General features: G+C 45.2%; 1 protein-coding gene across 1 annotated transcript in view; it reads left to right on the top strand.

The window, feature by feature from the left end:
• Positions 1-25973, top strand: part of Ephb1 (EPH receptor B1) — a 455961-nt gene that overhangs the window by 118190 nt on the left and 311798 nt on the right. Inside the window, exon 2 of the mRNA XM_042281503.2 lies at positions 23109-23173. Within this exon, the coding sequence (XP_042137437.1) occupies positions 23109-23173 (65 nt within the window). The remainder of the gene's footprint in view (positions 1-23108; positions 23174-25973) is intronic.

Raw genomic sequence — 25973 nt, 5'->3', positions numbered from 1 at the left:
CAATGTACCTACAGTCTAGGACTGTGTGTGGATTTATAACCAGGCTTCTGAGACTTACCATGTCTGTACCTATTGACATGTTATGACCAATTTGGCTTCTGGATGCAGATATTTGATGCTATAAAGCCCTAAAGACCCATCATGGAGTTCTCTGACTGTGGCATCAGATATTTCAGATATTAGAAAGATGGACCTGAACTTGAGAGGGTGTCGAGTCATCTTAGAGAAGAGAATACAGAGAAGAAATTGGAAAGGGAGCTAGGATAGAAAGAAAAAAGGGCCTCAGGACCACGGCCCTTTGGGATATTTATGCTCCCAACAGCTACCTTCCATTTTCTTTTCTCGCCTTTGCTCTGGTGTTCGTTGTAGGAGAGAAGCTATCAATTCTTAGATTTGCAGGGTTGTGTCTCTTTCATCAACAAATCTCCTGGAGGTGGGAAGTTATGCTCTGGATGGGCAGGCCACAGGAGGGAGATCCAGGCACCTTTAGTGGAGGGGAGTGCCAGGATGAATGTAGGCCCTGCCTGGGCATGGAAACTGTGTAGAGTCCTGGGTTTCAGGCTTTCAAGAGAGCAGTCTTCTGTACTGGGATTCCACCTAATGCCAGATAAGAATACTCCTGGATTGATTTCCTTGTGAGAATGGTATTGATTGCCTCAAGCTGCAGGAAGATTGGCAGCTTGTATCAGGAAAGACACCTCTGGGTGCCAGGCTGCCTTTGTTCTGAAGCGTTGTCCTGACTTTAGCCTTTTGGAAAGTCCTTGGGAACTATTTTTCTGTTTTCTCACCCCCTTCTCAAGTTCGGTGGAAGCAAGGAGAGTCTTGATTTCAGTTGCTATATGGAAACACTGTGGGTACATGAGACAGTAGGCAAGACAGGAATCTGCTCCCCAGACCCTCTTGTTTCCAAACTACTGATTCTTCAACCCTCTTTTTCCAGTGTGAAGCATCAGACCCAGGGGAATCATGCTGTACATAGCTATGGCCGCTGGCCCTGTTGCTCAGTGGACAAGACAGGCTGTGGGTCCTGCGTAGTGTGGAGATCCATTACCTTCTGCACCCATGAAACATATATGCCACTTTGCACAGTCCAGGGCTCTTGCATGGATGTTCATTTCCAACTAGTTCAGTAAGCTTCTTCCACCAGCCCTGGAAAAGGGCTATGGTTTCTTAGGTCTGGCTATTGGAGACCACAGACAGCTATTGTTCTCAGAGCACACTTTAAGGAGGAGGAAGAGGCAGGGTGCAGGGCAGGGCAGTGTCCAGGCTGCTACCATGGTAGTATTGTCATTCTTCTAGATCATAGCCAGTGTCGGGAGCCCAAAAGACCCAGTGCCATTCTTAAGCCTCACTGCATGTCATAGGTTGGGGTATAGACTGTATGGCCCTTTGGGTTTCCTCATGGTAGACTTCCCCACTGCTTCAGACCTAGGTGGGGCCTCTCAGGTTTCATCTTGCTTTTGAGAGTGGCCATCAGGAAAGGTTGTTGCTGTGGCTGCAACCTCATCCCAGATCCCTGCCGTGTGCGACGTATGGACGTGGTGAAGGCTACAATATCCATGTCTGAGCTGAAGAGTGCTGAGGACTTGAAAGTGTGACTGAAGGGCCGAGTGTGGTTTCTTGGTCAGCTGTGGCTACTGAGGTTGGTTTAGAGGCAGGGTTGGGTAGAGGCAGTGCCAACCCTTCACAATGAGCATTGGAGTTAGATAGTTAGAAGTCTCCCCTGGTAAAGCTAAAGAGCTTGGGCCATGAGGAGATTGTGCTCCGCGTTATCAGTCATGCACTCTAACACAGCTGCTCTTTCCAGACCATATAAAACTTCCCAGAAGCTACAGTAAGTGGTTGGTGAATATTTCACTGACTCCCCTCCATTACCTGGCAAAGCAGATGTTGTTGTCCTCATTGAGAGGGTGACTGAACGTTAATTTTAAGGGTCTAAGCAACTTGCTTGAGGTCATACAAGTAGACAGCGCTAGAGCTAAGGCTCACTCAGGTCTGTCTACTTCACATCCAGTATGGTCAGCATGTAGTTGTGGTGGCTGTCTTCTTGTATAGACAACTAGGGCTAGATGGAGAGGGGACCCCAGACGGGGGTGCTGCCTAACTCCAAGTGTCATCGGGGACTTGGAAGGAATAAATGGTACAGTCTAAAGAGGTGACTGAGGGGAGATTAATGATGATGCTCTAAAGGTATTTCCTCCTTGTTGGGGGTGGTGGTACAGCCGTGGCCATGCAGCTTACCTGACTCAGGAATTTGACAAAATTACAAGATGGACAAGCCACTCCCCAGGGTTATAGAAACAGAAACAACTGGTAGGGAGAAGAGACTCAGTCCATGTGAGCTCCCTGTAAGCTGTGCAGGAAGCTCCACAGATGCAGATTTCCTCAGTTGTCACCCATGTTGGGGTCTGCTTTTCAGTGAGGTGGCTGAAAGTATCACTGCTTTGGTTTATCATTGTTTATGATCTATCTGGGGTAAATATATCTCGTTCCTATTTATTTCTTGTTCATCTCTTCCCCATGTAAAGTTCCACATCATGTTTTTAAGGGTTTGCTTAGAGTTGAAGACAACAAAGATGGCGCGGCCCTTGGAAATTAGCAACAGCCCTGGCTTTCACCATCTGTAGACTTGAAAGAAGCCATGTCACCAGATCACAGCTGTTGGAGAGGGTCACCACCCTCTGCAGTTAAGGAAGAAGAGCTGGGAATGTTCATGTGGCCTGTCAATCCCCACATCCCTCATGCTTCTGCTGGTGAGGGATGTGCCCTGCTGATCCAGCCTGCAAAGTTCTTCCCAGGATAGAGCAAGCTGAGAGGGTCTGAAGGACCAAATGGAGAGCCTTTATCCTTGATTGCTAGTGTGGGGGACTTTGAAGATATCTGGTCTCGTTTATATCTGTATGAAGCCCAGCTATTGGATGGGAGACATCTCACAACCATGTTTCCAAGTGTCTTCCCTCTCTTGTTATGAGTTGATTTGTGTTCCCTGGGAAAAAAGATACCTGAGTCCTAACCTCCCATACCCGGCAGTGTGACCTCAGCGGGGAACAGCTTTATTGCAGGTATTAGTTAAGATTGATTCATACCAGAGTTGGGTAGATTCTTCTATAGCATGACTGGTGTGTACTTATAAAATGTCCATAGTAAATGAAAGGAGAGATGTCTAGGCTGAAGGTAGACAAAACACCACTAACTGGGCGACCACCAGAGAAGGCAAGGGATGCCTCTGCCCTATAGGTTTTAGAGGGAGTATGGCCCTCCTGATAGCCTGCTTCAAGAATTCTGGCCTCAGGAACAGGGAGACAATACATTTCTTTTGTTTTTAAGTCAGTTGGGTAGTGGTGCCTTGGTGGAGCCTTTCTAGTCAGCTAGCTCCATATCTTATTAGTGGAGCTCCTGCATAGTACAAGCCTACACACTCCCACACCACCATGGGGTCGGTCTAGTCATGCATGTGGATGAAGATGCAGAGGTCACCCTGGGACAGAGGTTCCCTTTAATTGCTTGCTATATTTCTTATATAGCGGAACTAGGAGCCATAGAGACCCTCTGAGTCAGAAAAGAAGTGGATCCGTGTAAGTCACACAGCAAGTTCAAGGCTGGGCTGGTCAGGGAACAGAGCCCTTCCAAGGCATTTCAACATTTCCTGGTACCCCACCCCAATCTTGTTCCTAGGCAGGAGCTGAGTCTGTTTCTCTAAGAACCTGGCTCAAAAGGGCTTTTGGCGGGAGGGGCATCGGAACCACATCTAGCTTCCTGATCATTCTTAAGGTAGGCCCCATGTGTGAACTAGTACTAGATTTGGAGCCTATCCCAACCCTGTGAGGCACTGTGCTGTGACCCATGTAAGCTGTGGCTCCTTTTATTTACCATAATTAATTGTACGCTGAAACATAAAAGAGGCAGAAGGAGAAAGGCGTGGCAGGGAGGACTGTGCAGATCTGTATGTCCTTTAAAAGAGCAAATTTCACAGTTTGTATTTCCAATTTGAATGCCTGTTCAGACTCATTCAATCAGTCAGTCATTCAACAGATGGGTTGGATTGGCTCATTCAGTTTACTCAAGCTTGTTTCTCTTCCTTGCTGGCCATTACCACCCGTCAATCAATGGAGACATGCATAATAATAGCCTCCGTTTGCCTAAGATTTACACTTGGCAAAGCTAGTAAATAGGTGTTAGTCAAATGAGTGTACTTGATACAGAGCTTCTTTCAGGGCCAATGCTATTGGCTGAGGGAGGTGTAGGAGAGGAGGCTTGCTGTTAAGGGACAAGACCTTGGAAGCCTAGCTGAGTAGGTAGAAGTTTCTGTCCTGCAAGCTGCTTTCAAGTAACCACACAGAGACTTAATATTAATTATAAATGCTTAGTCAATAGCTCAGGCTTATTACTAGCTAACTCTTACATTTAAATTAACCCACATTTCTTATCTATGTTTTGCCATGTGGCTTGGTACCATTTCTCAATACAGCATGCCCATCTTGCTTCTCCCTGAGGCTGCTGGTGACTCCAGACTCCACCCTTCTCCTTCCCAGCATTCTCAGTTTGGCTCTCCCACCCAATCTCTTCTTGTCCAGTTATGGGCCAGTCAGTTCTTTATTAACTAATGAGAATAATATATATTCACAGTGTACAAAAGGATTATTCCACAGCATAACTGGGCTGTGGTTTACTCACTGCTGGGAAGTGAACATGTGTCTTTAGGGTTTATTGATGGTTATGGTAGCGGGAGCAGGCATGCAGTGAAACTTAGAGTCAAAGCCACAGCTCTAACCTCTCTTGGTGCTCAAATGCAATAACTCAAACCAGACACTGAGGAAGTGAGAGTTACTCAGAACAAGGTGGACATCCATGGGTAGAGCTAGGGCAGGCTTTATGACCTCCTATTTCAGCAGATGGAGAGGATGAAGAGGCCATTCCAGGAAGGAGGAACAGCACAAGGACCAGGGAGTGGGAGAGGTTTACTTTGAGGGATAGTTTGGAGGAGGTATCTCTGGATCAGAGCGGTCTCGGAAGGGCAGACATTATTAACAATCCCCCAGTCAGTAAAGAGTCACAGAGTAGGGAGGGAAGGTGTGCTGCAAGAGGAATTTCCAGAAGATAATGTTAAATTTGTGTCTCTGAACTTTGGAATTGTAAGACAATATAATGACATAGAATTCTTAACTGTAAAGAGGTGTGCCTATCCCAGCAGAACTTGCCTCTTGCTACTCTGTCCCTGCATAAGTAGGTCTCCCAGTTGAAGCATCACTTGAATGGCATCTTTGGGGCACACCCAACTGTTTCCTGATGTGTGTTTGGGGGCTCACATCCTTGTGCACACCCTTCCACAACACTGCTGGTATGTGCATGAGGATGGGTTACTGTCAGAACCTCAGCTGTAGACAGTGCAGTGATGAACATCGTCATGAAACAGGGCCTTCCTTCCACCTTTCTTTGGCAATTGTTTCCTCTGGATGAACTCTTGAGAGTGATGTCATTCGGTGGTCAGAGGACCTGATGTTGGATAAAGCTTTCTTTGGTGTGGTTATACAGCCTCCTCCAAAGCCGAATGATTTGCACTGGCAGCAGATGATGAGGATGTCAGCGGCATAGAGGGCAGTTCAGATGGGGCTTCTGGTGAGACATCACTTGGGAGGTGGGTCCCAGTGTGCAGGATGGAGCCTGGACCCAGGGTGCAGGCAGGAAAGACATACATAGAGGAAATGGGTGCCTTGAAGGAAGAAGCAATGGAAGTTGGCAAATGTTTTGATAGGAAACTAAGGAAAAGAAGGAAATCAAAACCAAATGCCAGTGGCTGGGGAAATAGCTCGTTTGGTAAAGTGCTTGCTGTAGAAGCATAAGAACCTGAGTTAAGATCTCTGGCATCCACATAAAAATCTAGGCGATGTAGTGGCATACATTTGTGATTATTACCGGGAAGCAGAGACAAGTGGATCTCTGAAGCTTGATGGCCAGACAGCCTAGCCAAATCATTGAGCTCCTGGCTCAATGAGAGACCCTGTCTCAAAGAATAAAATGTCAGCCTCTGACCTCTGTATGCACCTGCATACACATGTGCGTGTACACCCCCATACACACACATGTACATATGTATTACACACATACAAAAACGCAGGTGCTAGGGAAAGGTGGCAGGAAAATTTGGAGGGAAGTTAGTGTGGAGAAAGAGGAGGAGGAAGAATGAATGCAGAGAGATGTAAGTGGAGTGGGCCCATGGGTGGAAGTGGGGTATGGAAACCTAATTGGAGTACATTCTCACTTCAGCCTTCTGCAGCTTTACTGGGCCCATGCTCCAGATTTGCCAGAACATGGGCCTTTATTAAGTGCCTGGCTGGTACACTTAGCAGTTGACAGTCAACCAAGCCTATCCCCAAACTCAGAGCTGGCAAAGCCTCTTCCTGAGTTCATTTTGAGCCAATGCAGAGGAACAGGGACCCAATCCTTGGTGGCCAGTCTGTACTGCTGCAGGAGACTTGGACATGCTAGGAAACTGGACTTGGTCTTTGGTGCTGACACCCTTGTTGTCAGAGCTGTGGCTCCAGAGGGCCACAGAGCATCTGAAGGGCTAGGCAGGTGTCATCCAGGGGCTCTAACAGATGTAGATTGCCCAATGTGCAGGGCTGAGGCTGGCTTGCCCAGGGTGCAGGGCTGGGTCTGGGGTAGCGTGGAGGTCCCTGGGAAAGGCAAAAAACTTAGCTGTGCTCACTCATGGCCCCTAGCACACACTGGAGTTGCAGCTGGGGTTGGGGAGAGTCACCTTATACCTGCCAGTGTGGGCTAGGTCTTAGGGCTGTACATGTATGCATGTGTGCATGTGCAGTCATGTGTTTGTGGTGTGTGTGGGTGTAGTAGTAATAGTAGTAGTAATCTGTCTATGGGCTTTCAAGAGCCAAGAACTGGGAAAGAGAGGAGACAAGTGCCAGCTGCCTGTCAGGGCATAGATGTGCCAACCCATGACCCACTGTAGTCAGACTTTCTTTGGACCACCAGCTCCCGAATAATGATGCAGAGACTTTTTATTAATTATGAAAGCTTAGGCTTGCTCCCAACTAGCTCTTATAACTTAAATTGACCCATTTATATTAATCTATGTTCTGACACGTGCCTTGTTACCTCTGCTCATTACCATGCATCCCACTTCCTCCATGTCTGGCTGGGGAATCTCCACCTCTCAGATTCTTCCCAGAGTTCCTATCTCTGCCCAGAAGTCCAGCCTATCCTTTCCTTACTAGCTATTGGCAGTTCAGCTCTTTATTAAACCAATCAGAAGATGTCTTAGGCAGGCAAGCAAGGATAGAGACACATCTTCACACAGTGTTGATCAAATATCCTTCAATACCCTACTCTTTTAAAATTCATTGCTCATTAGTGTCCCTGCATGCCACCTTCCTGTCACTCACTGAGGATAGAACTACAGATTTACTTGCATGAGTATTGCGTTAGTTTCAGTTTCCTGGTTGGCTGCAAGCTCACTGAGGGCTGCCTTGTCTGTCTGATCTCATTTTATTTCTGGAGTCTGCACTGTGCCCCACCCCCACATATTCCTCAAAGACTTTTGTACAAGTTTACTCGAACACCTTTTTGCCACCACTGCACAGTCCCCTCCATGATTTCTTGCGAAGGAAGAAGCTGGGGCTGCTTAAGCCATGTCTGCCATGGGGCAAGACTCTCAGCTTCTTGTGTCCAGGGGACAGGAGCCTGGCTTTTGAAGCACACCAGGCTGTGGCTCCCAGTTCCGGAGTCTTGTGGGCTATCGAGAAAGGACTGCATGGTGGCACTGGTCCCTGCTTGGTGGGCTTATCTCGTCAAGTACCCATCAGGCATTGCCTCAGAAACGACCAGAAGCCCTGTTTCCTCATTCTTCTGAGCCTGTGTATATTGTTACCACTGTGGAGGACATTGTAAATCAACTGAATGTCTAATCTATGTCTCTCCAAAAAAAGAATGGCTGAAGCGAACAAAGAGAGCTTATTTATCTCTCTTTTATCACGACAGGTATCTAATTCTCCCTCAAATATCAATACATCCACAGATGCCAATGGAGACAGAAAGAGAAACTGCCATCAAAGCCCGGCAGCAGCTGCCTCCTTTCCCTTAGAGGAAGCCTAGACCAGGACTTAGACCCAGGTCCCCAGGTGTGGCCCCACAGGTTGCCACAGTGGGTCATGAGGTTCTTTTTTTTTTTTTTTTTATTATTATTATTATTATTATTATTATTATTATTTTACAACACCATTCAGTTCAACATAATAGCCACAGAATCCCCTGTTCTCCCCCTCTCGCCCACCCCTCCCCCCAGCCCACCCCCCATTCCCACCTCCTCCAGATCAAGGTCTCCCCCGAGGACCGGGGTTGACCTGGTAGACTCAGTCCAGGCAGGTCCATTCCCCCCTCCCAGACCAAGCCAAGTGTCCCTGCATAAGTCCCAGGATTCAAACAGCCAACTCATGCAACGAGCCCAGGACCTGGCACCAATGCACAGCTGCCTCCCAAACAGATCAAGCCAACTGACTGTCTCACCCGTTCAGGTGGCCTGATCCAGTTGGGGGCCCCTCAGCCTTTGGTTCATAGATCCTGTGCTTCCAATCATTTGGTTATTTGTCCCGGTGCTTTATCCAACCTTGGCTTCAACAATTCTCGCTCATATAAATCCTCTTCTTACTCACTAATTAGACTCCCAGTGCTCCACCAGGGGCCCAGCCGTGGATGTCTGCCTTCAGATTCCTCAGTCCTTGGATGGGGTTTATGGCACCACTATTTGGGTGTCTGGCCATCCCATCACCAGAGTAGGTCAGTTCCTGCCGTCTCGCGACCATTGCCAGCAGTCTTTTGAGGGGGTATCTTTGTGGATCTCCGTGGGCCTCCCTAGCTCTCTGCTTCCTCCCCTTCTCACCTTCTCATGTGGTCTTCATTTACCATGGTCTCCTATTCCTTGTTCTCCCTCTCTTTTCTTGATCCAGCTAGGATCTCCCACTCTTTCCCTCGACTGTCGCCCTTCATTGTTCCCACTCATGACCAGGCTATTCATGTAGATCTTGTCCATTTCTCCGTGTCTTTTTTTGGGGTCCCGTTTTCCAGGTAGCCTCACTGGTGATGTGAGTAGCAGTCTAGTCATCCTTGTTCCACATCTAGCATCTTCCTATGAGTGAGTACATACCATATTTGTCTTTCTGAGTCTGGGTTACCTCACTCAGGATGATTTTTTCTAGATCCATCCATTTGCCTGCAAACCGTGTGATGTCGTTGTTTTTCTCTGCTGAGTAGTATTCCATTGTGTATATGTGCCACAATTTATTTATCCATTCTTCAGTTGAAGGGCATCTAGGTTGTTTCCAGGTTTTGGCTATTACAAACAATGCTGATATGAACATAGCTGAGCAAGTGCTCTTGTGGTATGATTGAGCATTCCTTGGGTATATGCCCAGGAGTGGTATAGCTGGATCTTGGGGGAGATTGATTCCCAATTTTCTAAGAAAGCGCCATATTGATTTCCAAAGTGGTTGTACAAGCTTGCATTCCCACCAGCAGTGGAGGAGAGTTCCCCTAGTTCCACATCCTCTCCAGCATAAAGTGTCTTCAGTGTTTTTGATCTTAGCCACTCTGACAGGCGTAAGGTGGTATCTCAGAGTTGTCTTGATTTGCATTTCCCTGATGATTAGGGAAGTTGAGCAATTCCTTAAATGTCTTTCAGCCATTTGGGATTCCTCTGTTGAGAATTCTCTGTTTAGTTCTAAAGCCCATTTCTCAATTGGACTGTTGGTCCTTTTGATGTCTAATTTCTTGAGTTCCTTATATATTCTGGATATCAGTCCTCTGTCAGATGTGGGGTTGGTGAAGATCTTTTCCCATTCTGTAGGCTGTCGCTTTGCCTTGTTGACCGTATCCTTTGCTCTACAAAAGCTTCTCAGTTTCAAGAGGTCCCATTGATTGATTGTTTGTCTCAGTGTCTGCGCTACTGGTGTTATATTTAGGAAGTGATCTCCTATGCCAAGGCGTTCAAGACTACTTCCTACTTTTTCTTCTAGCAGGTTCAGAGTAGCTGGATTTATGTTGAGGTCTTTGATCCACTTGGACTTAAGTTTTGTGCACGGTGACAGATATGGATCTATTTGCAGCCTTCTACACGCTGATATCCAGTTATGCCAGCACCATTTGTTGAAGATGCTTTCTTTTTTCCATTGTACACTTTTGGCTTCTTTGTCAAAAATTATATGTCCATAGGTGTGTGGGTTAATGTCAGGGTCTTCAATTCGATTCCATTGGTCCACATGTCGGTTTTTATGCCAATACCAGGCTGTTTTTATTACTGTAGCTCTATAGTAGAGCTTGAAGTCGGGGATTGTGATGCCTCCAGAAGTTGTTTTATTGTACAGGTTTCTTTTAGCTATCCTGGGTTTTTTGTTTTTCCATATGAAGTTGAGTATTGTTCTTTCCAGATCTGTGAAGAATTGTGTTGGTATTTTGATGGGGATTGCATTGAATCTGTAAATTGCTTTTGGTAAGATTGCCATTTTTACTATGTTAACCCTGCCTATCCATGAGCATGGAAGATCTTTCCATTTTCTGAGATCTTCTTCAATTTCTTTTTTCAGGGACTTAAAGTTCTTGTCATATAGGTCCTTCACTTGCTTGGTTAGTGTTACCCCAAGGTATTTTATGTCATTTTTGGCTATTGTAAAGGGTGATGTATCTCTAATTGCCTTCTCAGCTTCTTTGTCCATTGTATATAGGAGGGCTACTGATTTTTTTGAGTTGATTTTGTATCCTGCTATGTTGCTGAAGGTGTTTATAAGCTTTATCAATTCCTGGGTGGAATCTTTGGGGTCACTCAAGTATACTATCATGTCGTCTGCAAATAGGGAAAGCTTGACTTCTTCCTTTCCAATTTGAATCCCCTTAATCTCCTTATGTTGTCTTATTGCTCTGGCTAGAACTTCAAGTACTATATTGAATAAGTATGGGGAGAGTGGACAGCCTTGTCTCGTTCCTGATTTTAGTGGAATTGCTTTGAGTTTCTCTCCATTTAATTTGATGTTGGCTGTTGGTTTGCTATATATTGCCTTTATTATGTTTAGGTATGTTCCCTGTATTCCTGATCGCTCCAAGACTTTTATCATGAAGGGGTGTTGGATTTTGTCAAATGCCTTTTCTGCATCTAGTGAGATGATCATGTGGTTTTTTTCTTTGAGTTTGTTTATATGGTGTATTACATTAATGGACTTTCGTATGTTGAACCACCCTTGCATCCCTGGGATGAAGCCTACTTGATCATGGTGGATAATTGTTCTGATGTGTTCTTGGAGTCTGTTTGCCAGTATTTTATTGAGTATTTTTGCATCAATGTTCATGAGGGAGATCGGTCTGTAGTTCTCTTTCTTTGTTGCATCCTTGTTTGGTTTAGGAATCAGGGTAATTGTAGCCTCATAGAAGGAGTTTGGTAATGTTCCTTCTGTTTCTATTATGTGGAACAATTTAGAGAGTATTGGTATTAACTCTTCTTTGAAGATCTGGTAGAATTCTGCGCTGAAACCATCTGGTCCTGGGCTTTTTTTGGTTGGGAGACCTTTAATGACTGTTTCTATTTCCTTAGGGGTTATTGGACTATTTAAATAGTTTATCTGGTCTTGATTAAACTTAGGTATGTGGTATCTATCCAGAAAAATGTCCATTTCTTTTAGGTTTTCCAGTTTTGTGGAGTAGAGGTTTTTGAAATATGACCTTATAATTCTCTGGATTTCCTCAATGTCTGTTGTTATGTCCCCCTTTTCATTTCTGATTTTGTTGATTTGGATTCTCTCTCTCTGTCTTTTGGTTAGTTTGGATAAGGGCTTGTCTATCTTGTTGATTTTCTCAAAGAACCAACTCTTTGTTTCATTAATTTTTTGTATTATTCTCTTAGTTTCTAATTTATTAATTTCACCTCTCACTTTGATAATTTCCTGGCGTCTATTCTTCCTGGGAGACTTTGCTTCTTCTTGTTCTAGAGCTTTCAGATGTGCTGTTAATTCACTAGTGTGCGATTTCTCCAACTTCTTTATGTGGGCATTTAGTGCTATGAATTTCCCTCTTAGCACTGCTTTCATAGTGTCCCATAAGTTTGGGTATGTGGTGTCTTCATTTTCATTGATCTCTAGGAAGTCTTTAATTTCTTTCTTTATTTCTTCCTTAACCCATTGGTGATTCAGTTGAGCATTATTCAGTTTCCATGAGGTTGTAGGTTTTCTGTAGTTTTTGTTGTTGTTGAAATCTAGCTTTAAACCATGGTGATCTGATAGAACACAGGAGGTTATTCTGATTGTTTTGTATCTGTTGAGATTTGCTTTGTGGCCAAGTATGTGGTCGATTTTAGAGAAAGTTCCATGGGGTGCTGAGAAGAAAGTATATTCTTTCTTGTTAGGATGGAATGTTCTGTAGATATCTATTAGGTCCAATTGGGTCATGACATCGGTTAAGTCCTTTATTTCTCTGTTAAGTTTCGATTTGGGAGATCTGTCCAGTGGTGAAAGTGGGGTGTTGAGATCTCCCACTATTAATGTGTGGGGTTTTATATGTGGTTTAAGCTTTAGTAATGTTTCTTTTACATATGTGGGTGCCCTTATGTTTGGGGCATATATGTTCAGAATTGAAACTTCATCTTGGTCGATCTTTCCTGTGACGAGGATGTAATGTCCTTCTTGATCTCTTTTGATTGATTTTAGTTTGAAGTCTATTTTGTTGGATATCAGGATGGCTACCCCTGCTTGTTTCTTAAGACCATTTGATTGAAAAGTCTTTTCCCAGCCTTTTATTCTTAGGTAGTGTCTATCTTTGAATTTGAGATGTGTTTCTTGTATGCAGCAGAAGGATGGGTCCTGCTTTCGTATCCATTCTGTAAGTCTATGTCTTTTTATAGGTGAATTAAGTCCGTTGATATTAAGGGATATTAATGACCAGTGATTCTTCATCTCTGTTATTTTTGGTGGTAGTGTGTGTGTACTTCTCTTCTTTGGGGTTTACTGTTGTGGCTTTATCTATTGCCTGTGTTTTCAAGTGTGTATCTGACTTCCCTCGGTTGGAATTTTCCTTCTAGTGCTTTCTGTAGGGCTGGGTTTGTGGATAGGTATTGTTTAAATCTGGCTTTGTCTTCGAATGTCTTGTTCCTTCCGTCTATGATGATTGAAAGTTTTGCTGGGTATATTAGTCTGGGCTGACATCCATGGTCTCTTAGTGTCTGCATTACATCTATCCAGGTCCTTCTGGCTTTCAAAGTCTCCATTGAGAAATCGGGTGTTATTCTGATGGGTTTACCTTTATAGGTCACTTGGCCTTTTTCCTTGGCTGCTCTTAATATTCTTTCTTTATTCTGTACATTTAGTTGTTTAATTATTATGTGTCGAGGGGACTTTTTTTGGGGGTCTAGTCTGTGTGGTGTTCTATAGGCTTCTTGTATCTTCATAGGCATTTCCTTCTTTAAGTTGGGAAAGTTTTCTTCTATAATTTTGTTGAATATATTTTCTGTGCCTTTGAGTTGGTATTCTTCACCTTCTTCTATCCCTATAATTCGTAGGTTTGGTCTTTTTATGGTGTCCCAGATTTCTTGGACATTTTGGTTCATGACTTTGTTGGCTTTAGTGTTTCCTTCGACTGATGGAACTATTTCTTCTACTGTATCTTCAATGCCAGAAATCCTCTCTTCCATCTCTTGCATTCTGTTGGTTATACTTGCATCCGAAGTTCCTGATCTTTTACTCAGGTTTTCTATTTCCAGCATTCCCTCTGTTTGTGTCTTTTTCATTTTTTCAATTTCCCTTTTCAGATCTTGGACTGTTTCCTTTGTTTGTTTCATTGCTTTTTCATGATTTTCTTTCAGTGCTTTATTGTTTTCTTCCAGGATTTTAATGTTTTCTTCCAGGACTTTATTGTTTTCTTGGAGGGCTTTATTGTTTTCTTCTAATTTGTTTGCCCTTTCCTCTAGTTGTTTACAGCGTTCTTCCAATTTTCTTGTCTTTTCCTCTACACAAGCCTCTACCTTCTTCATGAAGTTACTCATAAGGCTACTTTCTTCTGCTTCTTCCAATTTTTGGTGTTCAGGTCTAGATGTTGGAGGCGAGCTAGGTTCTGGTGATGCTGTATTGCTCTTCATTTTGCTGTATGTACTTCTGCTTTGACGTCTGCCCATCTCCTTGTGATTCCTTCTTGGTCTTATCAGTGGACTTGTTTCACAAAGATCTGACAGACTCAGGAAGACTCTCTCTCTTGTCCAAAAGGGAGTTCTCTTGTCCAACTCTCTGGTCCAGAAGGGAAGTCTTCGGGGCTAGATGTACATTCTTAAGCATGAATAGACCCAAATCTGCTGACATTGATGATTCAGATGATGGTGTGGCAGCAGCCTGAGGAGTGGGCCCAGAGAAAGCCAAAACCCACCAAGAGAGGAAAGAAGTGAAAGATCCAGCCATCGGCATGGGGGAAGTGCATGAAAGTGGCTGACTCCTGATGCTTCGGGAACCCAGAAACCTATGGAGATTGCTGCAGAGAGGCTGCAACAAAAACTTAGCCAGCGGGTTAGGGAGTCCAGTCCAGGCAGGGTGGGAATTCCAGCCACGTGTAGCTCTGGCTTGAGCCTGTGGCTTGGGTCATGAGGTTCTTGTGCTGAAGTCTCTAAAGAAAAATGTCCCCTGGGGTAAAGAGTTCATTTTGCCAGGCTCCTCTTTGCATCTTCCTTCTGTCAGTCAGCCTAGCTCCTGCCAGAGCCCCCCTTCTGTCCCCCACTTTGAACTGTCACTCAATTCCCTTCCACCTGCTTTGCCCCTCCCAGTGTTGATCTGAAAGCCACTCCCCTAGTCCCTGTCCAAAGGGTGGGCGAGACAGTATACAGTGACTTTATTTTTCCTTCTTGAAAGCAGACTTCACCTAGACAAGGAGATCAGCAGGACCCACTGAAGCAGGCACACTGATACCACTGTGCAGAAAACCCTTGCACATTGCCTTGAGTTCTCTAGTCACCCTCTCATGGGCACAGGCAAGCAGGAGGCCAGGTGTAGCTTTATTTCCTGTCCATGAGCTCATCCAGGGCACACATCTGTTCTCACCCATCACTGTATCCTCAATGTACATCATCGACCCCTCTTCTGACCGTGCACGTGCATGGAGAGGTGATGGGTTGGAAATGCATCGTTACCTTTCTAGAGATACCTTATGGGCATCCTGTAGGTACCAGTGGGTTGGATTCTCCCCGTAGACCAGGACCATGAGCTGGGAATGATGAAGTTACTACAGCAACGATAACACATGCTTTGCCCCCCCTCCCCCAGTATCTTCCCTATGAGACCACATTCTTCAGATGAAGAGGGGAGAGATGGAGGTGTTGAGCGCTGGGTCCTGGACCTGTCTTCCCAAACCCAGTGTTTTTTTTTTTTTTTCCATACTATACATGAGCTCCCAGAGGGGCAGAGCCTAGGAGGTGATGGGCATGAGTCCCAGAGCCCTGTCCCCTGCAGGCATCTTTGGATCTGACAGCAACACATGCCCTTCCAGCTGGTCTGGTCCCTGTGCCGCTGTTTGGGAGCAGAAGTGACGGTAAATATTGAATTGTGCTTCCACCATAACTTTCTGCCAGAATCTCAATATGCTTTATAAATGCAAATGAGTGGTCGCTTCCTCTCTAGGGGGAGGTAAACCTCCCCAGATCACTTTTATTTAGCCCCCACCAGAGTGGAAAGCTGTAATCAGGAGTGCCCCATGCCAGAAGAGCAACTAACCTTAATCACATGGAGTGGATGGCTCACGTGTCTGTGGTCCTCTGTCTCCATGCTGGTGGGGATGCAAAGAGATGGATTTCTCTTGCCACAGCTTCTGTCCAATAGACTGCATGGAAAATACTATTCATGAGCAGATTCAATTACATTCTAAAGCAGGTGCCTGTGACTGTTATGGAGACTGAGGTTGTATTTACGGAATTAACAGAACAAAGGAGTCCCTGGAAGGTTTGAAAATGAAATCCCATTCTGAGTTTTGATTCTGGACTCCATTTCCTCTGCCACTGTCATCTCCGGCCAACTCAGGGCCCCTTCAGTGAGGTTCTGTGGTTGGTGCTGAGTTGCATTCTGGGAGCTTTTGTGGCTTCATGGCCCAATCAGAAAGTGCCCCCATTGCTTCCTCAATCCCAGAGCTGCAGGAAACTTCCAAATCTGCCTGGTGGGACTTGAGCTGGGATTTGAGGCTTTTTGTGCCAGGATGGGAAGCTGTGTGACCGTTCAGAAAGCGGCATCCCTCTCTGTGCCTTGGTTTCCTGTTCTGTCATCTGAGTGCTTTTGTTCCTGCTTCAGACCCACCTAGCAGAGATATTTTAATGATCACTGAGATGAGCTTCTACAGGGGCTCCTGGAGTACCTTCTGAGAAGTGTATTATGTAAATGTGGTATGTCATTATGATCATTATTAGTGCTGTGAAGTGGAGACGAGGAGAGAAGAGAAGCTTGCTCTTCGCCAGGACCCCAGCTGTCGGCAGTTGGAGGGGAAAACAGACTCACGATGCCTGCTCTAGTGTTTTTCATGGGATAGCTCTGGGCTCAACCCTAACCCAAGCCCAAAGAGGGCAAGAAAGTGCAGCTTTTCCTTCTCCTAGGCAGCTTCCAAATGTGCGCTCTCACTCCACTGGGGCAGAGATGCTCGCTGTGCTTCCGGCAATGGTACACACTCTCGCGTAGCAGGGGAGGCTTTCTGTGGTCCTGCTGGTCCTGGCCCTACAGACATCCATGTGCCATGCATTCCACACAGGCTCCTGGTGACTGCCGGGCCCTTGGTTGAGGTCCAGGCAGATCCTTCTTTGTGGTCCCTCATTAATTAGACTTGCTCAGGCCCTCAGGCTCCTTGAAGCTCCTCTAGTGGCCCTTAGCTGGTGAGGCCACTGGCTGTGTTTTCACCTGCTGGGACGGTGGATGTCCCTGGCCCTGTGTCTGGAACTGACTTCCATCTTGGGCTCTGGGGTAGACAACCTTCAGGAGTAGCACTGACCAATGAATACATCAAGGACTTCTTTGTCGAGTGCGTGTGCCTCTGTGTGTGTGTGTGTGTGTGTGTGTGTGTGTGTGTGTGTGTGTGTGGTGTGGTGTATGTGGTTCGTCTGTGTGTGGGGTGTGTGTGTGTATGTGTGTGTGTGTGTGTGTGTGTGTGGTGTGGTGTATGTGGTTTGTCTGTGTGTGGTGTGTGTGTATGTGTGTGTGAGATGTTTGTGTGGTGTATGTGGTATGTCTGTATATGTGTGTGTGTGTTGTGTATGTGTGTTGTATGTGGTTTGTCTGTGGTGTGTGTGTGTGTGTGTGTGTGTGATGTGGAGTGTGTGTGTGTGTGTGTGATGTGTGTGTGGGATATATGATATGTGTGTATGTGTGTGTGTGTGTGTATGAGATGTGTGTGGTGTATGTGGTGTGTGTGTGTGTGTGTGTGTGTGTGTAGTTGAACATGCACCCATGTGTGAAGGCCAGAGGTCCATGTTGGGTGTCTTTGATTGCTATCCACTTTATTGAGACAGGATCTCCTACTGAACCAGGAGTTCACCATTTTGGCTAGACAGGCTGGCCAACCAATCACTAGGATCCTCCAGTTGATGCCTCCCCAGTGCTGAGATTATAGACGTGTGCCCTCCTTTTATATGGCTGCTAAGGATCTGAACTCAGTTCACCATGCTTGTATGGCAAGTCCTTTACCCACCAAAGCATTCTGGTGATGATACCAGTCATCATTGTCTCTCTTGAGTTCATTCCCACACTTCACCTCCAGTTTATCTTTAAACCTTTGGTTTCTACCTTGAGGCTTGTTTCCTTCAAATCCAAAGATTTTAACTCTGCTTTCCACTTTCATATCTCTTTCCTGAAGCAATGAGTATGGAATGACTGTTCACCTGGTGTAGGGGAGGTAGTGGGAAGCCAGAGGGAAAAAGGCTCATCTATACCTACCCACCTCTGTGTTTTCTGCATTTCTGCAGCTGGGATGGGCTGTACTACTCTGTGGATATGTCCATACCCTTGAGAGTCTGAATGAGTAAGACACGTCCACCAGAGTGTGTGGGTTGTCAAAGACGTCACTCTGGTGGGGTGCTGGACCACACAGCTGTCATCTCAGCTACTCAGGAGGCTGAGGCATGAGGACCACTTGAGCTCAGGAGTTCTGGGTCAGCCTGAGCAAGAAAGCAAGGCCTCATGTCATAGGGAAAAATTGCATGTCTGGAACAATTTGATGACCATCTAAAAAACCATATTGACTTATAACTTCTATGATATATCCAAAATTTTTAACTCAAAATGAAACATAAAGTACTAGGTGAAAAAAAAAAACTTTTTACCTTTGGGCTGAGCAAAGAATTCTCAGATAGGATAGTAGACTATGAAAGAAAAGCTTGATTGTGGTTGTAAGTTTTCCTGGTCCTGCCCAGCTCCCTCAGCCCCATGGTCCCACAGCCACTCAGATCCAATGAACACACAGAAGCTTATATTAATTATGAACTGTATCACCTAATGGCTCAGGCTTCTTGCTAGATAGCTCTTACATCTTAAATTAACCCATCTATAAATCTATACTTTGCCACATGGCTCATGACTTACTGGTATCTTTACATCTTGCTTCTCCTGGTGGTGGCTGGCAGCGTCTCCTCTACTGTCTTTCTCCTTTCTCTCTCTCTAGTTAGAATGTCATGCCTAACCTTATTTTGCTTCACCATTGACCAAACAGCTTTATTTATCAACCAATCAGAGCAACACATATTCACAGCATACAGAATGACATCACCCATCACTTGATGAATTGGGCTTTGTCAAAAGTAAAAACTTGGGCTTTTGAAAAAACACTGCTAAGAAAATGAAAGGCAAGCACCCGAATGAGAGTAAATATTTACAAAGTGTGTATCTGAAAAAAGACCAGGGTCCAGAAGATACAAAGACCTCTGAGGAGACCCCAGGAAGGCTGGATAGAGGCAGGAGGTGCTTGCCTCCCCAACCAGGAACCAACATAGTGAAGTGAATGCTGAGGGAGTAATGGAAGCCCTGTGAGACAGGGAGACCTGGGATAGCTGCCCAGAGAGGGGCAAAGAAAAGCAAGAACCAGGACTCTGAGTCCCTGGTTGGGGAGATGACCATTTTTTGGGGGAAATGGTCAATAGAACAGTCCTGGAAGAGCCCCACTTCCAGGGACAACTGAAGTCTAGCTATAAGGGAATTCCATAGTCATGATCGGCCAGGGCTAAGTTGAGATTGCTGCCTGGAATTTGCACCATAGCATTTTCCAGAGAAGGCGGCTACATGGTCTCCTTCCTCCTCTTCCTTTGAGTACTAGAATGATGCAAGTAGTGTCCTTTTGAGGATAGAGCTACTGTAGAGATTCATATGCCTCTCCCCAGTGGGAACATAAATGCCCAGTGAACATTCTCCCAAACTTGCACAATGCATGAAAGCTTCATGAACTCAACTAGACCTAGCAGTACAACTCTGACTCCAGAATACAAACTCATGTAGTGCCCTGTACAACAGAGACAGGTGGTTCAGCACAGTACATGGTGCAAGCCCCAAGACCCAAAGAAACAGCGTGCTTGCCTTCTGGGACCTGGGCCTCTCCAGCCCATGCCTCCCTGCCATTCACTGCTGCTGTCAGCATACACCACTGCTTCCTCATATGGTCCCCCATCCTCTAGTACCTTCAGAGTACACCACTGAGAGGCCCAAGGACATGCCTCTTACTAGATCTCTGCTACCAGCAATGCTCACCCCAGTGAGGTTTAGGGACACATCCCTCATACTCTTCATGTTCCCAGTGCTACCACTGCTATTATAGGGGACCATCAGTGACAGAGGTGCTCATCCTAAGACATTAGCTATCCTGGCATTGCTATCCTCACCACAAGAGTCTATGTAATAGGTACCCTACCACCACTGCTCTATGCACCAGTGACTACATCCACTTGGCTGCTAGAATGTCCCTGCTCCCACACAATCTGAAATCAGATGGGCCCCGCTGTCACATGCACCATCTTAAAAGTTATTGATTCTAGCCAAAGAATCTATATAGAGACTGTACTGTGGCACTAACCTGGAACTAAATCCAATTCAGTCTACCAGATAACTACACTAAGAAACATCTTCAGCTGAAAGATGTTCATATGAAGGCTGCCCTTCAATTGGAGGAGACACATAATCTTTGGGATGTGCAAACATTGATGTGGAGACACAGTAAATATGAAGGAGCACAGAGATACAATGCCTCCAAAGGAGTACACTACTCTCTAGCAAAAGACCCTGAAGAAAAGGAAAATGATGAGATGCCTGGCATGCAATTCAAAATAATGATTGCAGGGACACTCAGTGAGAATCAAGAGAATACAAACAGATGAATCAGTGAGATTTTAAGAAAACGACTCACAGCATGAATGAGGAATATAGTGAAGGGATGGAGACCGTGGGAAAGAATCAAGCAAAGGCTGGACTGAAGAACTCAGGAATTCAAACATAAAATAGAGTTAAGAGCCTCACTGACAGACTCCATCAGAAAGAAGAAAGGATTACTGAACTGGAAGCTGAATCTTTTGAAACATCCCAGGTCATAAAAAGCAGGGGACAGGGTGTTTTGAGGGTTAGGACTTTTGGAGCACCATTGAACAAATTATTTTCAAATTATCAGTGTTCAAGGAAGTGAAGGGATGGGGAAAGACACAGAAAAAGTGTTCAATAATAGTAGCAAATGTCCCTAACTTTGGGAGAGATACAGACATCCAGGCCCAGGCAGCCCAAAAAATCTCAAAAAGACTTGACCTACAAAGGTCTTCTCTGTGATGCTTAGATGCAAACTATGAAAATTACAAGACAGAGAATTCTAAACACAGTGAGAACTGCCAGATCATTTTTTTAAGAGACTCCCTGCTCTGGGCAGACTAACAGCAGAGTTTTCTTTGCAGAAACTTTATAGGCTAAGAGGGAATGATAATGGTACATTCAAAGTTTAGAAAGAAACAAATCTGCCAACTAAGAATATTATACCCAGCGATGTCTACCTTTGGAGGTGAAGGAAAGAAAAAAAGTTGTCTCCAGACAAGAGAAACTGATAGAATTCACAGCCTCACCAGACTGCTCCTTCCAAAAATATTATAGAAAGCATAGAATTATATAAAACAGAAAGAAAACTGCTCAGAGATTGGAAGCATACAATACCTTTGTCAGAATGTCTGTTCTACTCAAAGTAATTCACAAACTCAATCCATCAAAATACCAATGTTATTCTCTTCGGAGCTAGAAAAGACAATCACAAAATTCATATGGAGATAGACAAGATTCAGGATACCTAAAGCAGTGTTATGCAAAAAGAATGAAGTGGAAGACATCATAATGCATGACTTCAAAACATGTGACAAAGCTACAGTAATCAAAACAGCATAGTATAAGACAGCTAGTCATTGACCAAGGCTTCATGAGCATATATTGGAGAAAGGACAGTCTCTTCAATAAATGGATCTGTCAAAGTTAGATATACACATGCAGGAGAATGAAACTAGATTCCCACTTCTCAGAGTGGCGAGAGAACAAGGGAGATTCCTGATGTCAAACTTTGGCCTCCACACACACACGTGCATACATGTGCACCCAAGCACATGTGAAGACTCATACACACATGTATTCAGCATAAACATATACAGGAAAATTTTTTTTCGAGGGAGGAGAGAAAGGCGAACTTATTCATTCCCACTAGTGAGAATGTAATTGAGCAAGGTCACTATGAAAAATAGAAGGGGATGGTTCTCAAAAAAACTAAACTATGACTACCATATTGTTCAGAAACCCCATGTCTGAATATATATCCAAAAAGGAATGGAATCATTGTGTCAAAGAGAAACCTCATGCTTGTCTTTATTACAGCATTATTCACAATAGCCAAAATGTGGGATCAGCCAACATAGCCACTGATAGATGAATGGAGTTAAAAAATGTGATGTGATATATACATAGGATAGAATACTATTGAGCCACGAAGAAGGCACAGTATGCAATGTTGATGAAGATTTGGAAAGATTACTCCTACTCTCATGCAATAATTCCAATCTGGAAAAGAGTAAATATATGAACAAATTGAAGTGCATTCATAAAATGAGATTCCACTTAGCAATAAAAAGCAATGAAGCTGAGTGTGGTGATACACACTTGTTTTCCTAGCACTCAAGAGCTGGAGTGTGGAGAATTGTGAGTTCAAGGCCAACTTGGACAACACCATAAGACCCTAGCTCAGAAAAGTTTTCCCCCACCCAAATACCAACAAAAATAATAACAAAGGAAAAGTTATAGTATTCTCAAAATATGAGTACATCTTGAAACTATTATCCTGAAAGCAGCCAGATAAAAGCAGTACATAGTATATAATTCAATTTCTAGAAAATTAAAAACAATGGCTTTTACTTTATAATGACTATGGATCAGCCATTGCCTAGGGACAGGGATAGACTGGGTTATGAGCAAGAGGTTAAGAAGACCAAGAGGGGATAAAGAAATATTTACCTGTGCTTGTGCTGAGGCTAAAACAGTACATTCCTGTTTTGGACTTGCTGTTTGTCAAATTTTCTAAGCCCTTGTCAGATTATTGGGGAAGAGGGTGGGCATATGTCTGACCCAGGGGCAAAGAGACTTGTGGGAAGAGATTTAGGGGAACAGTTGGTGTCTGGGAATTGCCATCTAAGGGCATCAATAGGGAGGAGGCAGGGGAATTTGTGGGGAGAGAAGAGAGTCTGGAGAAGCAGTTAGGTATAGAGGAGGACACACAGAGGACCCATTAAGGCTAGAGGAAGGCATATAGTTTGGATACTGGGTCAGCATGGCCCTGAGAAAGCCCCTGGGTAGTGGTGTGATGTGGGTAGATGCTGGATGTGGGGGATAAAGATGTGAGTGTAAGGATGGGTCCTGGCACACAGGTAACTGAAGAATTCTGGAGAGAAGAACATGAGGTCTGCAGTGGGTCTTAGCAAGCTCTGTCCCCTCACTGTGTCTTGGTTGTTACAAAGGAGGCTGAGTATGAAGATACCCAAGGCTACCACCACAGCACCAGCACTGGCACCAGCTACTGTCACACATAGCTTCATGCACTCTTCTCTTTCTGATTTGCAGAAACGTTGATGGACACAAGGACGGCCACTGCAGAGCTGGGATGGACAGCCAATCCTGCCTCTGGGGTGAGTATCAGACCAGCATCCTTCAGTCCTACAGGGAGGTCCTGAGTCCATAGGGTGTCTGGGAAGTGCAGGGCTTTCCTAAAGGCATACATGTGGGGAGCAGTGAACAGAGGGAATGTTGGATGTACTACCTATCCAGAGAGGAGCACCACGGGGTCTCAGAGCTGCTCCTTTATGTGTGGTGTAGAGCATCTCATGACCCAGTCTTTCAAGACAGCTAGCTCCTGGATGATGCTGACCATAGATGTATCAGACTGGAGACATTAACACTAATGCCTTTGCAACACATCAGAGATCAGCAGTTCCCACAGGGCTGCAGAGAGGCCTACAGCATGAGGAAGGGCCTGGTGGTCAGAAGTGCTGAGGCTATCATGTACCTGGAGCTCGCCTTAGAGACACATTCTTAACTCATTTGGTTAGTGTACATGTACCTGGCCAGATGCTATAGATAAGATGAACAGCTTTGTGATGCTCATGGTCCCCTGTGAAAGCCAACCATGTTCATGGGTAAGTTAGGGTACATCTCTTCATTGTCACACTGGAGAGATCAATCGATACATATGGCACAGAGTTAGAAATGAGGAACCAGAGGGGGGCAAGAAGTCTTCCCAAAGAAGGTTCATGTGAGCTGGATTGGGTCGGGGGTGAAGTTTGACAAGCGCATGGAGTGTTGGGGAAGACGTTCCAGGTAGGAGGGACAGCTGGTCAAATGGTGGGTCATGAAAAGTCATGAGGCACAAGTCTGTGTGTAGAACACGGAGGTGTGGGGAGAGCGTCAGGATGAGTTGGGGCATATTAGAGCACAGCTCAGTCAGAAGGTCCTTAGGTTTTTAATCTTCCAGGAGGTGGAGAGATCTGGGCCACAGAATAAAAGGGTCACCCTGCTGATAGGGCTGTGGAGAACTGCTGGAAGAAAGGCATGGAAGAGGCTCCTTCAGCTGCCTTGGGTGCATCAGGAGAATCAGATTTAAATGCTCTAGTCACAGAGCCCTTTGAGAAGAGTGAAGAAGGGGGAGTCAGCAATGATGGACCACAGTGAGATAAAGGGGAGAGAGAAGATGCTCACATGTCCCGCACAGTGATTGGCTGGCTCTGGGGCTTGATGACAAAGGGAGAGTGCAGGGGGATGAGTAGGCTCTTCTTCCCATTCAAGGAGTGAAGTCAGGTAGAGCAGGGTGGCCCTAGGTTTCCTCACCTGCCCTTGACTTTCTTTGTTTCTGTGTTTAGTAACATGTGTGTTCCATAACAGATCTTCAGCACAATAGGGCCTCACCTTACCCTAAGGCCTCCTCAGATAGTAGGTCAGTGGTGCTCTCAATGTGTACTCCCCAGGACTCTTACTCCCCCCACCACCCCAACCCCTGCATTTGCAGGTTGCATTACCAAGTGTAAGTACCATGCCTTGGCTCAGGATGGAGTTAGCAGCCCCCAAAACAGTGAGTTAGGACCTAGCAAAGGACCCAACTGGACAGGTTCAAATACTGCTGGAAATACTGTAAGCAACCAGGGGAAACCAGCCCACTCCACCTGGGACTTCACAGCAAACTGGTGAGATGACCAATCTAAGATGCCTGAATGTTCTAAGCTTGTTCCCTTCACAATCTCATTATTGTTGGCTAGCTTGCATGTCTTTATAAGGAACGTATATGATTTGTAGATATCCTCCTTGATTTGCTTTTCTTTCCCTTTCTTCTTGTACATAACTTCTGTCTTCTTAAACATTCCATCTTTCCCAAGGAAGCTGTTCCTTGAGGGAGACATTCAAAGTCAAGTGATGCCCTTTAGAGATGACAGCTGCCTGGCTGCTCACAGTCTGTCCTTCACACTGGTTCCTGATGTGGCACAACATTTCTTATAGGGATCCTACAACCAGATAAGTAGTCAACTGATGCTCCCAGAACCTGCTGAGTCTGTCTGGTTTAGAGCAACCAGTGGGATACTCAGGCTGGTCCTTGGCCTGGGTTGAGGGGGCTATCTTAAAGACTATGCTTCCGTTCTGTGCGCCTTCTCTCCTCTCTTTGTTATTGTCCTGAGTAGAGGCTGCCAATGCTGGTAACTCATCAGTGGTTTCCATATCCAACTTTGCACCTTGCCTTGGTTCTCAGCGACCATCTGTCTGAGCATAGCACATGTAGAACTTATTCCCTTTCCCTTTTCTCCCCCCCCCCCCATAGGCTTACAAATACCTTAGTGCACAGCAAAAGTGTGAGATCAGAAACAATCCTTGACTCTTTTATCATAGTCCCTCCTCTGTTCACTTGTCCCACCCTCAGGGACACCGTCTCTGTATACCAGCTCTTTTGTTCCTTCCCTGCTCCATCATGAGTCTTCTAGGTGTCAGGGACATTTTGGCAGTGACACCCAACACCATAGCAACATTTACATCTCTAAGTTACTGTTTTATTCCCTTCTACCTTATCACCCTGCTTTCTAGCCGTACCATGACCTCCAGGGCACAGAACCTGGTGTATTTTCCCACCATCAGGAACTACATCTGCCCCACAAATGGACCTAATGTATATTTGTTGGAGGTTTCTGATTGTACAAGTGTTAATGACACCATCCTTGGAGATGAAGGACACAAAAGGAAGAGCACACTGCGTGGGAAGAGGCAGGTTTAGCTGTGCCTCTGGGGCACCCACAGGCAGGTACATTTGATGTTGTGGTAGTAGGCTTCTTTTGAAGGGCTCTGCTCAGTGAGGTGGGAGCCCATGATGTGGCTCCAGTGTCCCTGGCAGAACAGTTGAGTCCTCTGGCTGTGTAGCTACACTGAAAGGTCAGATGCAGAAAGATGAGAGTA

Source organism: Peromyscus maniculatus, chromosome 7 (assembly GCF_049852395.1).
Source record: "Peromyscus maniculatus bairdii isolate BWxNUB_F1_BW_parent chromosome 7, HU_Pman_BW_mat_3.1, whole genome shotgun sequence".
NCBI lineage: Eukaryota > Metazoa > Chordata > Mammalia > Rodentia > Cricetidae > Peromyscus > Peromyscus maniculatus.
This window is presented reverse-complemented; position numbering and strand designations above follow the sequence as displayed.